Source organism: Acipenser ruthenus, chromosome 18 (genome assembly GCF_902713425.1).
Source record: "Acipenser ruthenus chromosome 18, fAciRut3.2 maternal haplotype, whole genome shotgun sequence".
Lineage (NCBI taxonomy): Eukaryota > Metazoa > Chordata > Actinopteri > Acipenseriformes > Acipenseridae > Acipenser > Acipenser ruthenus.
This window is the reverse complement of record NC_081206.1, coordinates 20,396,838-20,410,408: the sequence shown is the minus strand read 5'-3', so window position 1 is coordinate 20,410,408 and position 13,571 is coordinate 20,396,838. Positions and strand designations below refer to the sequence as shown.

Genomic DNA, 13,571 nt, shown 5'->3' with positions numbered 1-13,571 from the left:
TAAACCAATATAGGCATCCTCAAGCTAACAGCTGCTGGGGACTTTAAAAAATACCAAATTCAACAATTGACCAGAAAGCAAAACATAAAAACACACATTAAAACAGCAATTACCCATCAAATGGTATTTTGCCCTACTGATTTTAGAGGCTGGTGTTTTCAACCTGGGGTTCAAATATATACCTACTGCTTAAACGTTAATTAGTAGCCTTTTTGTTAATAAATACAACACAAAATACTTGCCTGTCTTGCTTGATGTGTTGTGTTATTTGCAACCTTCAAACCATTTAATCCACCACCAGAAAAAATAACCTTTAACAGATCATTCGCATGCTTCTCTTGCATAAAATGGTCAAGCTACACGAAATCCTAGTCAGCAGTTTATCTTAACCTACTGTGACATCTTTTGTGAGTGTTCACGCCAATTGGTAAGGCTATTTGCAAAACAATGGGGGAAGCTGTTTAGTGTTGTTTATAGGTAGGTTGCAGTGGTTCAGTGGTGTTGAGTACAGTGAATATTACTTGCAGCCGATAATGTAGGAGATATTCCAGTAGCTAGGTTGAACTGTGTAGTTTCAGTCAGGCCAATACTGGTCCAGGCCCTTGCAGCTTTTTTACAGTTGGAGCAGTGGACCTCGTGTCTCCACATTTTTTCCACAAAAAGCCACATTATGTTTATTTGTGTGTCTGCAAACAGACACTTCTCTATCTGCATGTAAATCATTGCTGTATATTTGAATTTATTATTATTATTAGTAGTAGTAGTCCTAGTCGTATGTATATCTTAGCTGACGCCCTTACCCAGGGCGACTTACAGTTGAATACAAAAAATACATATCAAGAATGACAGTACATTTAAAGAGCAAAATACAATTTTGTGAAAAAATGACGCTATGTATTTACTTGGTGCATCTCCTAAACTTGAATGTTCATATTAACGCAGTACGCATGGAAAAGTACAAGTCTGTTTCCTGTTTCCTTTTTTTTTTAGTATGATCTCCTACACTGGCTCTGACCGCACAGAAGTACCACAGTGCGAAATCCTCACCTCAGTTCTATTCAACAATATAAAAAGTCTTTCAAGTTACAATCTATGAGATTAATGATTTAAAACTGCACGGCGGTACGTTTTTGCAAGCATCCAATACCGCTTAAGCAAACTATCCAATTGATTCATAACCACTGTAACCTAGACTGCTTTCTGCTGCACAACGAACTTAAACAATTTTGCAAACACACAATACAGTACTGCTCACTGCTTAAAAAAAAAAAAAAAAATAGCGACGCCAAAACGGCCTTTAATTCAAATCAGCCGAACCTGCACGACACCACGTAAAAAATGACAGAACTCGGTCTAGGTCGATCGCTGGATGCATAGAAACGAAACCATGAGACAGACACAAGTAGTACTAGAACTGCATCTCCACCCTTGGCTCACGCATACATTGCTATTTCCTCTTTTCTCAATGTACACTCATGTTTGCAAACAATTGAACATACTCGACTGCACTCTGACACAGGGAGAGAACCACGAGGGACAGTTTTTTGTTGGCTGTGATATGTATTTCTTGTCTGTCGCTTGTTTTGCAAAGAAAGTAAAATCAGCTGCTCTTGTCAATTACGCAGTACACTAATCGAACCCCTCCACGTAACAAAAAGCAACACACTGCCCGAAAGATCACGCACAACATTTAACGTGAAATAAACATTGCATTGCAGTTTCCAACAGATATCTCGCTCAAGAATGTTAACACACTACCTTAATTTCCACCTCTGGTCGACGAAAAGTTTACTCCACGAAGTTTTCTACAAACAATAAAACTTTCTTTTTTTTCTGGAGTCGTCACTTCCTAGTGTGTCTGCCCATGCAATCCAGTGTGTGAATATTGAACTGTAAGTTAACCACACCTCTGACGTCAAGATTCAGGGGGATTTTCTTTCTTATTTGTCTTTGCTATCATTTTTTTCCCGCATTTCTAATTCTAACTTTACTGCGCGCACTGAATTTTCTTTATTTACTCCTGCCAGAAAATGCAAACAGCAGCTAGTGGACTTATATTTTTACTTGGCGTCATTTCTTTACACGAGCGTTTATATCCATTAAAAAACTGCTTGTAAAAACATAGCCACAGAGAAGATTTCCTCCTGTACAAATATATTCTGTCCTAAGTACTTTAATAAACTGCAGTATAGTGTGTTTTTGTTCTCAGAATGTTTGCGTGCATGTATAAATAATGCTCTATATATTATTTGTATACAGGGGGAAGTCAAATGGTCCTAATCTGGTTTCGGTTAGGTTTTAGGTAAATTTTATCTCGGTTTGGTGCAAATGGGAGTACAGCAGATATCATTTGCAAAATGTGTTGGGGGAGTACCTCCACGGGGATTATAATATGTGTTCGAAGTGGGTCCACAATGGGGGGTTTCCAATACATAGCGGAGGTTTTTTTTTTTTTCAAATGGATAGGCTATCTATCCTGAAAAAGGTGAGGGATGTTGCACTGTAAACTAACATTTTAAAGCAGCAGGATTTACGACATGGTATAGATGGACTTCTCCAAAGCAAAATGCTGCCTGCAACGAGCCTGCATCCAGTGTTTAGAAGCAGTCTTTGGAGACAAGCGGACGTGTGTCTAGGAAGGGCTGTAATTACATGCAAGTCCTGACCTGACTCTTAAATAGCTTTTTTTTATATAAGGCGGTAGCTGTTACACGATGTCCATTTACATATTTTTGTAAATGCTTTTTGTTTGTTTATTGTTTTTGTTACGCTTTTTTTTAAAAACACAATTATTTAATACAAATGATAATGAGGATGGTAATTGTACAACAATATTATCAAGAAACAGTCGGTCACTTTGTGCTGTAGTTGAGGCAAAACTGTTTACTGACACTGTCGAGTCAATAAACTTAGCAGGTGGAGGTGGCACCAAGTTATGGACAATGATTGTCACCATGGTTTGTAAAGGACACTGTAGCAGGAACCATAGCCACGTTTTATTGCAATAAAAAATATGGGCTGCATTACAAACATTAGAACACAACATGTAGCAGAAGGCAGCCTTTTCATTGGGCCAGGCTTGTTTTTTTTTTCTTCCAACGCAGCAATGGAGAATGACTAACTGACTTTATCATCCACATCAGGAAACAGTGAGAACGTGAATAGCATTAACGGCGTGGAATCAGCAGACTACGGGGAAGCTGAGAGAGAAAACCACTGTATGCAGGCAAGTCTCACGCATTCAGCGTGACTGGGACTAACACATTAGCATGTTATCTCATTCTCTCACGCATTCCTAAACTTATCTCACGCATTATGAGGTAAAAAAACAAAACAAAAAACAAACAAAAAAAATCTATCTATCTATCTATCTAAGTTTAGACCCTCAGGAATAAGAATGAAGAAGCCTGCTCTGCGGAGCTGCTGCAAAATATGAAGAAAAAAAAAAGAAATCACTATTTTAATGATGTCAACATTTTTGTAAAAAATATATATATATATATATATACTGAAAATCAATAAAAAAATAAGTCTTATTTTTGCGAGCAAATAAGTTTTCTTTGATTTCAACTTTGTTTTAAATCACAGATATACATGGTTTACAAGACGTGTCAATAAAAAAATAAAATTACATCAACTTGTATACTAACTAGAACACTTTTTAGGCCTTTTCCAATGTTTAGCCATTAGAGCTCTTCATAACTTCATAAATTCTTCTTTAAAACACTATAGATGTGCTTGTTTTGAATAGCAAGCATTTGTAAAGACATTTTTAACTAGAAATGGTAGCTTTTGTGAACAAAAACAAAGCATACCCGGTAGCATAATCCAAAGGTTGTTGCTGGTTTAAAAATGAAATATTTCACTGTTCATGCACCTAATTCAATTTACTTCTATTCTATATAGCTTTATAATGTAACTTAATATATTAAGTTATGAGCATTTATTTTTTATTGTATATCTCACATTGTGTGCAATTCTGAGTTCTGGTTGCTAAATATAATCAGAGATAACACTATCCCATATCATTGCAGTAGTTCCTTTCTATAAATTATTATAAATTAAAGATAATTCCCATTAATTTCTTTTAAAAATAAAGAGGCTTTATTTGTTACTTTGTTATTTTCATGCCTCAGTAGACAGGGACATATGTGTAGGTTATTTGAATCTGATTATTCAGTCACTATTGCTCTTGTACTGTAGATTGTGCTCCAATGAGATTCGACCACACATCTGAATTTCCTGCACATAAACATGCAACAGTGCATTTCATGTTGGCCTTCGCGCAATCACAGCTAGTAAGGCATTTGCTTACTAGACATAAACAGCTTTTTGGTTTGCATCCTTTGGCTTTGCATCTTTCAGCAACATGACAGGGGTTAGTTTTCCATTGATAATAGTTCGCCCATAAGATGTTGGATCAGAGTAATGAGGAAAAGGTTTGTGACCCTGTTTGCTTACAGCTATCCAATTAAGACTATGCAGCAGGTGTAATGAAAATCCTCTGTAGGTGTCAGATTTAAAACAAAGTTGAAATTAAATTTTGACATTATTATTATTATTATTATTATTATTATTATTATTATTATTATTATTATTATTATTATTATTATTATTTTGTAGTAGTTGTAGTAATTATTTGTATCATATTAATAACATGCATGTGAAAATATTATCACATTAAGTGTTTCCTATACAATATTAAGCAGTGTGCATTTTAAAATAAACTGGATCGATTAAAAACCTGGACCGCTGGGTGTCCCCAAGAGCCAGAAACGAGAGGCCCTGCCTTAAGCAATGACAGCACACCAGCTGGAAAGTCTCACTCTTTGGCCTGGAAATCTTTCTCAATGGGATAGTCAGCACTTGGCATCTCTGACGTGCATGCCACATGGGATTTAGCTTCTGTCTGGGGTATACGATGTCTAACCAATATATTATGCTTAAATATTTACTTATTTCTCGTATATGTCCTGTTTTTTTTAACGTGGTATTCAAGTAACAAAACATAGCTGTTGTGCGTTGCCACACTTCTGTATTAGATCACAACTGCAATACCTGTACAAACCACCCAGCTGACGCGCATATGACATTGTGGAATGCTGGCCTTGGTACAGCTGAAGAGCGCCCTAAAGCAGGCCTCTGACAGAGCTGGAAAAGCAGCACGCAGAAAACATTTCCGCGTCTTGCGAAAATGACACAGATTTGAAAAGTGGTATTGAATTCCCGTCCAGGTAGGAGGTTTTCACTTGCTTAGTTAGCTAAAGTCAAGTTTTGATTAAAATATGACGTACACAGTAGTATCTGCAGACGTACAATGTCGATATGGCATCAGTATTATTTATCCCAGCAGAAAAAACAAACAAACAAACAAAAAAATGTAAATATTACTAGATAAAAAAAAAAAAAAAAAAAATCCATTGAATTGTGAAGTGGCTTGTTTTCCCAAATTGAAGCAGTATTTGTATAACCTTTGTGGAGCACACGCGGTATATTTGCCTTCACCTATCGCGATTTAAAAAACAAACAAAAACAAAAAAAGAAACAAAACAACAGCATAACCAGTTCAATAAAAGTGCTTCTCCAGTCCCCGCCGGCTATAACTTGTCCCAGAGTGTATTGGTCGGTTATATATTAAAAAAAAAAAAAAATCCAATGTCACACTTTATGTATTGTTATTCATTCAGTGCAGTTTTTTTTTTTTTTTTTTTATCAATGTGTCTCAACATGTGTGTTTTTTTTAAAGGGAAAAATGGGGAACCTGTTCCAGAAAATTTCCGAGTTGAGGAGGCATGCTTGCCAGCTGACCTTAACCCAGGACATGTGCAGGTTAGAACGCTTTACCTCTCTGTGGATCCCTACATGGTCAGTATAGATAGTTTGCTTCAAATTACACTTAATTAATTTTACTGTTCCTTACCTTTTATGACATTTAAAATCATTCCAGATGGTTGTTTTACTGAAATACTGTGCTTTTTTTTGTGACAAGTTTGTGCATAACAGATGTGTTAACTGCCTGCTGTGGTTGTAGAAGCACCATCTAGTGTTCTTTTGTATTACTGGCATACATATCAGAGTACTAGGTGGTGCTGGCACTTACGAATATGAAGACGCTACGGCTGACCTAGCTATGTTACATACCCTATGTTTATGGTAGGCAAGTAGAAACGAGAAACGCAGTGCTGGTTAACACAAAAAAATATTAAAATGTATTTTAAATCTTTAAGCAAAGCTGCAGTTTCCAGTGGTGAAAACAATAGAGATCGGGTAGCAGCATTCAGCCCTGTTTCATATTCCATCTGTGGCCAGCTGTGTTAAAACAATTGTGTTGGCAGATGGTTTAAGCTGATATGAAGTAATCTTCTTATAGAAGCTGGTAACCCTCAGAACTATTCATTTGCAGTATAAGTGAACGGGGAAGGCATTTTCAACAAGCAAGGAGTCGACAAAGTGTCCAATAAACATTCACGACAGCAGTAAGAAACCGCTGGTTTTAGAAAAAATGTTGTTTAACAATTACACTGACTGGCTATTTGAATTGTAGGACCGTTCCATGACATTTTAAATATGTTACATTGGTTGAGTCATCAATATCAAACTACTGGCAAACCCAAGACTTTTTGATCTGCGACTGTATTATGATAGACTTTTATGTAGGGGCCCAGTATCTTAAAATGTAACATTTGTTTTGTAGCACAGGAAAATTCTACAGTAGTTGCAGGAAACAACAAACGTTCTGAACATTTCTGTAAACTAGTCATTATATATTTTGTATTAGATAATACTGCTATACATTCTCTCCAGCTGTTTGTGAAGTTGCGCTCTAGCTGGTTAGCGGTGAAGAGTATGCAGATTTAACGGTAAAGCTACATGCATCACACAATCATGTTCAATTTTACACTACATATAACTATTTAAAACTGTATACACTCCTTGTTGTCTTTTTATGCTTAGTCTGGACTTGTTGCAAGTAGGTGGTTATACATTCTTAAAACTTAGTTCACCTTAAAGGTAAATACCTTTTTAAATATGTAAAATAATGATCCCACTACAGACATAATTATGAAAGCACTTGTAGAAACAAGGAGGAGGAGAACATACTGTATAACCTGTAATAGCCAGAAAAACAACAACATTGTATTTGTTTCACAGCGCTGCCAAATGAATGAGGACACAGGAACTGACTACCTGTCACCATGGCAACTGTCTGAAGTTGTGGAAGGAGGAGGTGTTGGGATAGTGGAGGACAGCAGGCACGATTCATTCACAGAGGGAGACACTGTGGCCTCCTTTTCTTGGCTGTGGCAAACCCAGGCAGTTTTGGAGGGGAAACTACTACAGAAGGTTCAATAAAAGTTACCAGTTTTTAGAAGTCCATGGCAAAATTGATGTTTATCTGTGGTTGAATTGATTTAGCTAATTCCAATCCCCACTTCCTAACAAGTGAATGTTGAAAAAGACCTGAACATCCCCTTCCCTAGCCTGATGGGCTTCCCTATACATTCTGCTAAAACAATGTCTCTCCTTTATAATCTGCTTATGGTAGATACTGTGGCTAGGCACACTTGAGTACAGCCACCCCCAATAAGAGTGCAAAGCATATGGGCTGTTAAACAGATTATCTTATCTTAGATTTTACATAAATTACAACAGGATAACACCAAGCAACTGAAAGCAATAAAACTGTGGAAGACCACTTGAAGAAATTAACATGGTAATTAATAGATATCAGTAACATAGTAATAGATGCCAGTGTATGCTGGTTCAAACCATTGTAATATATCTGGATCTGTATGTCAAGCTATGAGAACGTTCCCACTGTGGTACAATGGTTCAGAACATTGTAGCTGCTAACTATTTAAATTTAATTTGGTAAGGGCATGAATATAGTGTGACTCAAACTGGTGATCCTTAGTTTTTATCGAAATGTGTTACTCATATAGACAGATTGAAAACACGGCCATGAGCAGCTTAGTATGAGTCTGAAAATTATTTTAGTTCATTTCAAGAGAAACTCTCTTTTATACTTCAACCTTTTTTCAAATAAAATACATCGATTTTTATTCCTGTTTAATTTTTTTTGTTGTTTGTTCGTGTTTACCTTCCTCTTTTGTAATGTTTATACTGTGAATAGCCTAATTAAAGAGAGCTTGTTAACTTAAAAATAAGAGATTTTTTAATGAATTTTTAAACAGTTTTCATACACTTTTCAGTGGTGTATAATTGAAATTTTCGTTGTATATGCCACAGAAAAAAAGGAAATGTCCTCATGTTTCAGCTGGACCCCCAGTTGGTAGATGGGCGCCACTCCTATTTTTTGGGTGCAGTGGGCATGCCTGGGCTTACAGCACTACTGGGAGTAAGAGAGAAAGGTCACGTGACTCCAGGAGCCAATCAGACCATGGTTGTCAGAGGTGCTGCTGGAGCCTGTGGTTCCCTGGCCGGTCAGGTAAAAAGGATTCCTTATTTATCTATTTTTAAATATACAGAGGACTGAGTGGTTTCCTGAAGAGTTAAAGGCATGTGCTAGGCAGATAAAATTGCACGTCTGAGTGAAGACCTATGGTAAATCTGGCCCTTTTAGTCTAACCCTTCTTCAATAAATGTTTGCTAGGGCCGTTTAATATTATTTACATTCTAAAGTACTTGCCACTTTACTTTTCTCCATTTCTTTGCTCCTCCTCTCAGATCGGCAGGTTGGATGGCTGCTCCAAGGTGGTGGGAATCTGTGGCTCTGATGAGAAGTGTCAGGTCCTGGTGTCAGACCTCGGGTTCAATAGCGCTATCAACTACAAACGGCAGGATGTGGCTGCCAGGCTTAGGGAGAGCTGTCCAACAGGAGTGGATGTTTACTTTGACAATATTGGTGGATCGATCAGCGACACTGTGATAGCACAGGTAAAAAGAAACTGCTTCATGGTAACAATTGTAAAAAAAAAAGAAAAAAAAAATATAAACACTTTGTCTCGCAGAGTCCCAATTCAAATCGGTTAGATTTCGTCCTACAGCTGATCGAAACAATTTTCAGGCTAAATGTTTATTCAGTATCACTATACTGTTGTACTACTAATACTACAGAAAACCATTTGGTAACTTACAGCGACCTCAGAAAGACTGCTTCGGATTACACCGTCTAAATTACTTGTGTAACAGCTGAAGGATATTACAAGCCGTCTTTGTGGGCTGCTTTATAAAGCTGCAGTTTGTCATAAGGTCGGACTCTTGGCATCACAAAGAGCTTTTATAGTATTACGGGAGTACACATTTAAATAAGTGCTTCCCAAATGTGCTGACTGGAGTGTGTTTGATTGACTGCCCTGAAGAGTTATTCCGTGCTGTTCTCTAGATGACTGAAGGTGGTCATGTGATCCTATGCGGTCAGATCTCTCAGTACAACAAGGACGTGCCCTACCCCCCTCCATTGCCCGCCAGCACACAGGAAGTGCTTCACACCGAGCACATCACCAGGTACATCATACAACCCTACGATACAGTAGCCTGGTACCTTTAGAACACAGACTGGGTTGTCCGTCATTGCAGTGAGATGCAGTAGTATACAGGTTGGTTCAAAATGTGTTCTTTGCTTGTGCTTTATAGGTCGGTTTGTAATATGTAAATACATCCTTGTACGAAACCACTTCCTTTGCTGTAGCACAGTTTTACTTTAATGGTCTAGCTGCATTCAGGCTGAAATGAAGGTTGAATATTTTTTTAACACAGTAAAAAGCAGCCTTTATTTATCCTTTTTTTCTACAGGGAGAGGTTTACAGTGTTGAATTACACAGAGAAACATGAAGCAGGGCTGCTACAGCTGAGCCAGTGGGTCAGAGAAGGGAAGCTGAAGGTACGAAATGTTGGACCACAACATGTCTGCATTGAACCACACTCATCTTAGCGCACTAATGTGTTAATTCAACACACTGCATAGGCCTAAAGAAGTCTGCTGTTATCATTTCTTTAGGTCTTGGAGACTGTGGTGAAAGGGTTGGATAACATGGGTGGTAAGTAAGGGTTTTGAGCTCTGAACGTAGTTAGATAAATACTTCTACTTTATTAGTCTTCCCTTTTGGGCTTCTAATTTAAATGGACAATTCAATGTGCCAGGGCAGGCCTCTCTTACCTCTAGTCTATTTCTTCTTTAGTTATCTGGGGATATTTGTGTCAATCTATGTATTTAGTTGACTCAAGTTCATTCAAAACAATGCAAATGAAACTGCACTAAACGCAATTTTAAAGTACCATTTATTTTGTGTAAAAAGTAAAAAGAATATATATTAGTCAATGAAAAACAAACTGAGCTTTAATTGGGTATACCATCAATGGTAGCAAGAATTGTAGAAGAAAGACCATTTATCATTCTCATTCATTTAATTCTGTTTCTTTGCAGTGGCTTTCCACTCCATGATGAAAGGGGGTAATGTGGGGAAGCAGATAGTGCAGGTGTCTGAGTAATGCGGCAGCACCCCCTTGTGGTGATGTGGAGACGGTTCATCTGACCAATGTGATTATCATGATCCCTAGTATGGTCCAGATTTGTGAATCTTTTCTGCAAAATACAGAGCCCCAGTGCCTTTCAGGTGGATGGTATTATTATCTGAATAATGCCAATTTGTTTCCTATACTCTCTGTCATTGTCACTTCCAATTTGCTTTATCTGCCTGGTAGTCTCACTTCCTATCCCTTTTTGCATTTAGCGTCAGTCTCATCTAATCAAGATGCTTTTTATTGTCTCTTCGTTTTCACTCCTACTCCCTCCACTCTCACCGGACTAAAATTTCATTTTTAATATATTTTGGCCTAAAAACATTTAAATCATCTATACATGAATACTTAATAAACGAAACAGTACTGCAGTACAAGTTTATAATATATTTTATTTAGCAAATGACACACTGCTTCTGACTCTAACACATTAAATATTAATCCGAAAAAACAGAAACATGCTTGTGTACTAGTTTGGATCACCTTTTTAATTCTCCTAAATTAATGCCTGTTTATTGTATTAGCACTATGGATGAGGGCATAAGAGGGTTGCTAAATGCTCTGTGCTATAATGGCACCAGTCTGAAAAATTGGCTTGCATTTGCTGTTGGCTTCCCCTGAAGTCTAATCATCTGGCCCTGTTTCCGCTAGTTGAAGGATTATATATAGATCATGGTTACTGTACCTGTAATTGTTGATACTGTTCTCACACTAGTTAATTCATAATAATTAACATAACATTCTAACACACAATTTAAAAAACAACCTGTACCAAGCTTTTAAAATTTCTTACCTGTTAATCACTTATCCCTTGTATTTCATAGATGCAGACATTTATTTCAAAGACAGTACCTGCTACTTCCTGGTACCTATCACTTCATTTGCTGTGGTTGAAGATCACTCCAGTGGTCTCACTGCAGTCAGACCATGTGACCCATTGCAAGGTATCAGGATGCAGCAGTTTATCAAGTGTTGTATATTAGCATTGTCTGAATTAGTCCAAATAAATAAATTATGTGACGATCCAAATCTGGGTTGGTTAAGTAGATACAACTTGCACTTTGCTATTTCTGAAACCAATCCATATTCTAATAACAAATCATTATTTATATAAAAAAATGAGTATTTTATCAGTTTTGTTGGTGGCAAGTGTAAACCATGATGAGTTAACATTGTCAAACTGAATGCATTATTAAAACCTGTGACCAGTAACCAACTCCCACTGTGAATGATGCCGATAGGCTTGTTGCCAATAAGCTACAGCCACACCAGCACTGCATTACCAGCCTATGACACAACATTAAATACAAGTTTATGGTGCTGCCACATGTCCTTTGTAATGGGTATGGCAGTGACAGTTTTTTTTTTTTTATTGAATTCAAGCCCATGTAATATCGTGATAGACCAATGAGGAAACATGTCTAAAACACTAAACCATTTGGTTGGGTCCATGGCTTGTCTTTAATGCATTGAAAGTTTGTAACACTAAATATGACAATATGAATATTCTGCTTGAAAAGGAATGCATTTCAAAACACCACCGAACACAAATTAAAAAAAAAAAATGTTTTAATTAAATTCAGATTCACAGCACTGCATAACCTCACAGTTTAAAATACACACAGTGCAGAGTATTAATTAAAAAGAAAACATTCCTTTAACATCCTTATCAGTGAGGGGACCATGCCTTTAGTATAACAGCTGGGCTGAGCCAAGGCACTAGAAGCAAGAGTACCAGACATTACCTAGCAGCATCTGGTTACTCAAGCCCTTCCTAACCAAGTTATTATTTATATTATCTACAGCAGCAGAAAGAAGAATACATAGAAGAGAGGTGCAACATGACACTCAGAGGGGAAATAGTAGGGACAGTGAAATTGTTTAAACATACATGTGTACCAATATACAGGAGGCAGAGACAGTAAATGGCGAGCGAGCATTATAAGTCAGTAGATGTTTGCTTATAGTTGGATTACCTTATTGTTATATACGTTGAATCATTCTTTTCATTTTGAAATTTATATATTTTTATATATATATATATATATATGTAATATTATATTCACTTTCAGTAAATACCCACAGTTGTCTTTAATGTTGGGGAGGAAATTCCTTTTTTAGGGTCCAATGCACACTTTGTGGTAAACATCAGCATTCGGGTATAATCCTGCAATTTGCTGTATTTTCACTCTCTAAAAGTACAGTAATGCCTGTTCAGAAGGCTTGGCACCAAAGATATCCCACTGAACAGTTTACTGCTGGGGCAAACATTGTTATTTAAAACAATTCTCCCTATAAGACTATTTGTCAAAGTAATTATGCAATAATATACAAAATACATTTTTATCTGGTTATTTAATATAACACATTCTACTGTATGGCAGTGTTTTTCTTGATAGCAGTACACTGCTATAATGTACAGCTATGGCCAAACGTTTTGCATCACTTAGAATTTTAGGATTGAGAAAAAAAAAGAAAAAAAATCTATCTATATATATCCAATACTTTCTGTTGTTGTTTTGCGTGCTACAAACTCTGAAAAAGGGATTTAAATGACTGCTAGTAAACTATAATGCAACCACGTTAAAGTAAACTCTTATTTGGTATTTACGATGAATAAGGGTATGATTGTCACGGAGGTCACGAAAATCGTGAATTTGAACAAGTCAGTGAAATCTTGGAAATTGATGTAAAAACACATTTGGTTAGGCACTGCATTTATTTCCTTTAAAATACAAATATGCGAGTGGCGTGTATTGTTTGGTTCTGTATGCACACAACATTTACGTGTAGCTCTGTATGTCAACGAATGAGATTTGTATTAGCTGAGCGAGCATGTAGATGAACAGATCGTATGTTACTGTAAACTCTCGGTTGTGATCTTCACATAGATAAACCGCTTGTTAATTTATTATTTTAAACAAAGTGGGCTTGCATCTTTAAAAAATATTAATGAAATTCCTTGAAACTTTTTTCATACAATGTAGCTAGTGTACCCAAGTAGTCAGTTGACAATAAACACTTGCTTTCTCTAAAACTAAACATTGCTAGAACAAAATACTTCAGATTGCCGTTGAAGATCTTTTTTT

At 36.8% G+C, this 13,571-nt stretch overlaps 1 protein-coding gene across 3 annotated transcripts; it reads left to right on the top strand.

Annotated features, from left to right (window-relative positions):
• Positions 1-4,821: 4,821 nt before the first annotated feature.
• On the top strand, positions 4,822-11,882 carry LOC117973896 (prostaglandin reductase 2). 3 transcript variants are annotated; one of them, XM_034927438.2, is made up of 9 exons: positions 4,825-5,234; positions 5,747-5,865; positions 7,153-7,344; positions 8,279-8,449; positions 8,689-8,898; positions 9,347-9,468; positions 9,757-9,844; positions 9,962-10,001; positions 10,388-11,882. In XM_034927438.2, exons 2-9 carry the CDS (start codon positions 5,863-5,865, stop codon positions 10,450-10,452), a joined length of 891 nt encoding a protein of 296 aa, XP_034783329.2. In that variant the 5' UTR covers positions 4,825-5,234; positions 5,747-5,862; the 3' UTR covers positions 10,453-11,882. The 3 variants fall into 3 exon arrangements, with proteins under 3 accessions (XP_058847462.1, XP_034783329.2, XP_034783330.2); XM_034927439.2 differs by having other exon boundaries at positions 5,747-5,829; positions 10,388-11,005; XM_058991479.1 differs by lacking the exons at positions 9,962-10,001; positions 10,388-11,882 and having other exon boundaries at positions 4,822-5,234; positions 9,347-9,560.
• Positions 11,883-13,571: the final 1,689 nt, after the last annotated feature.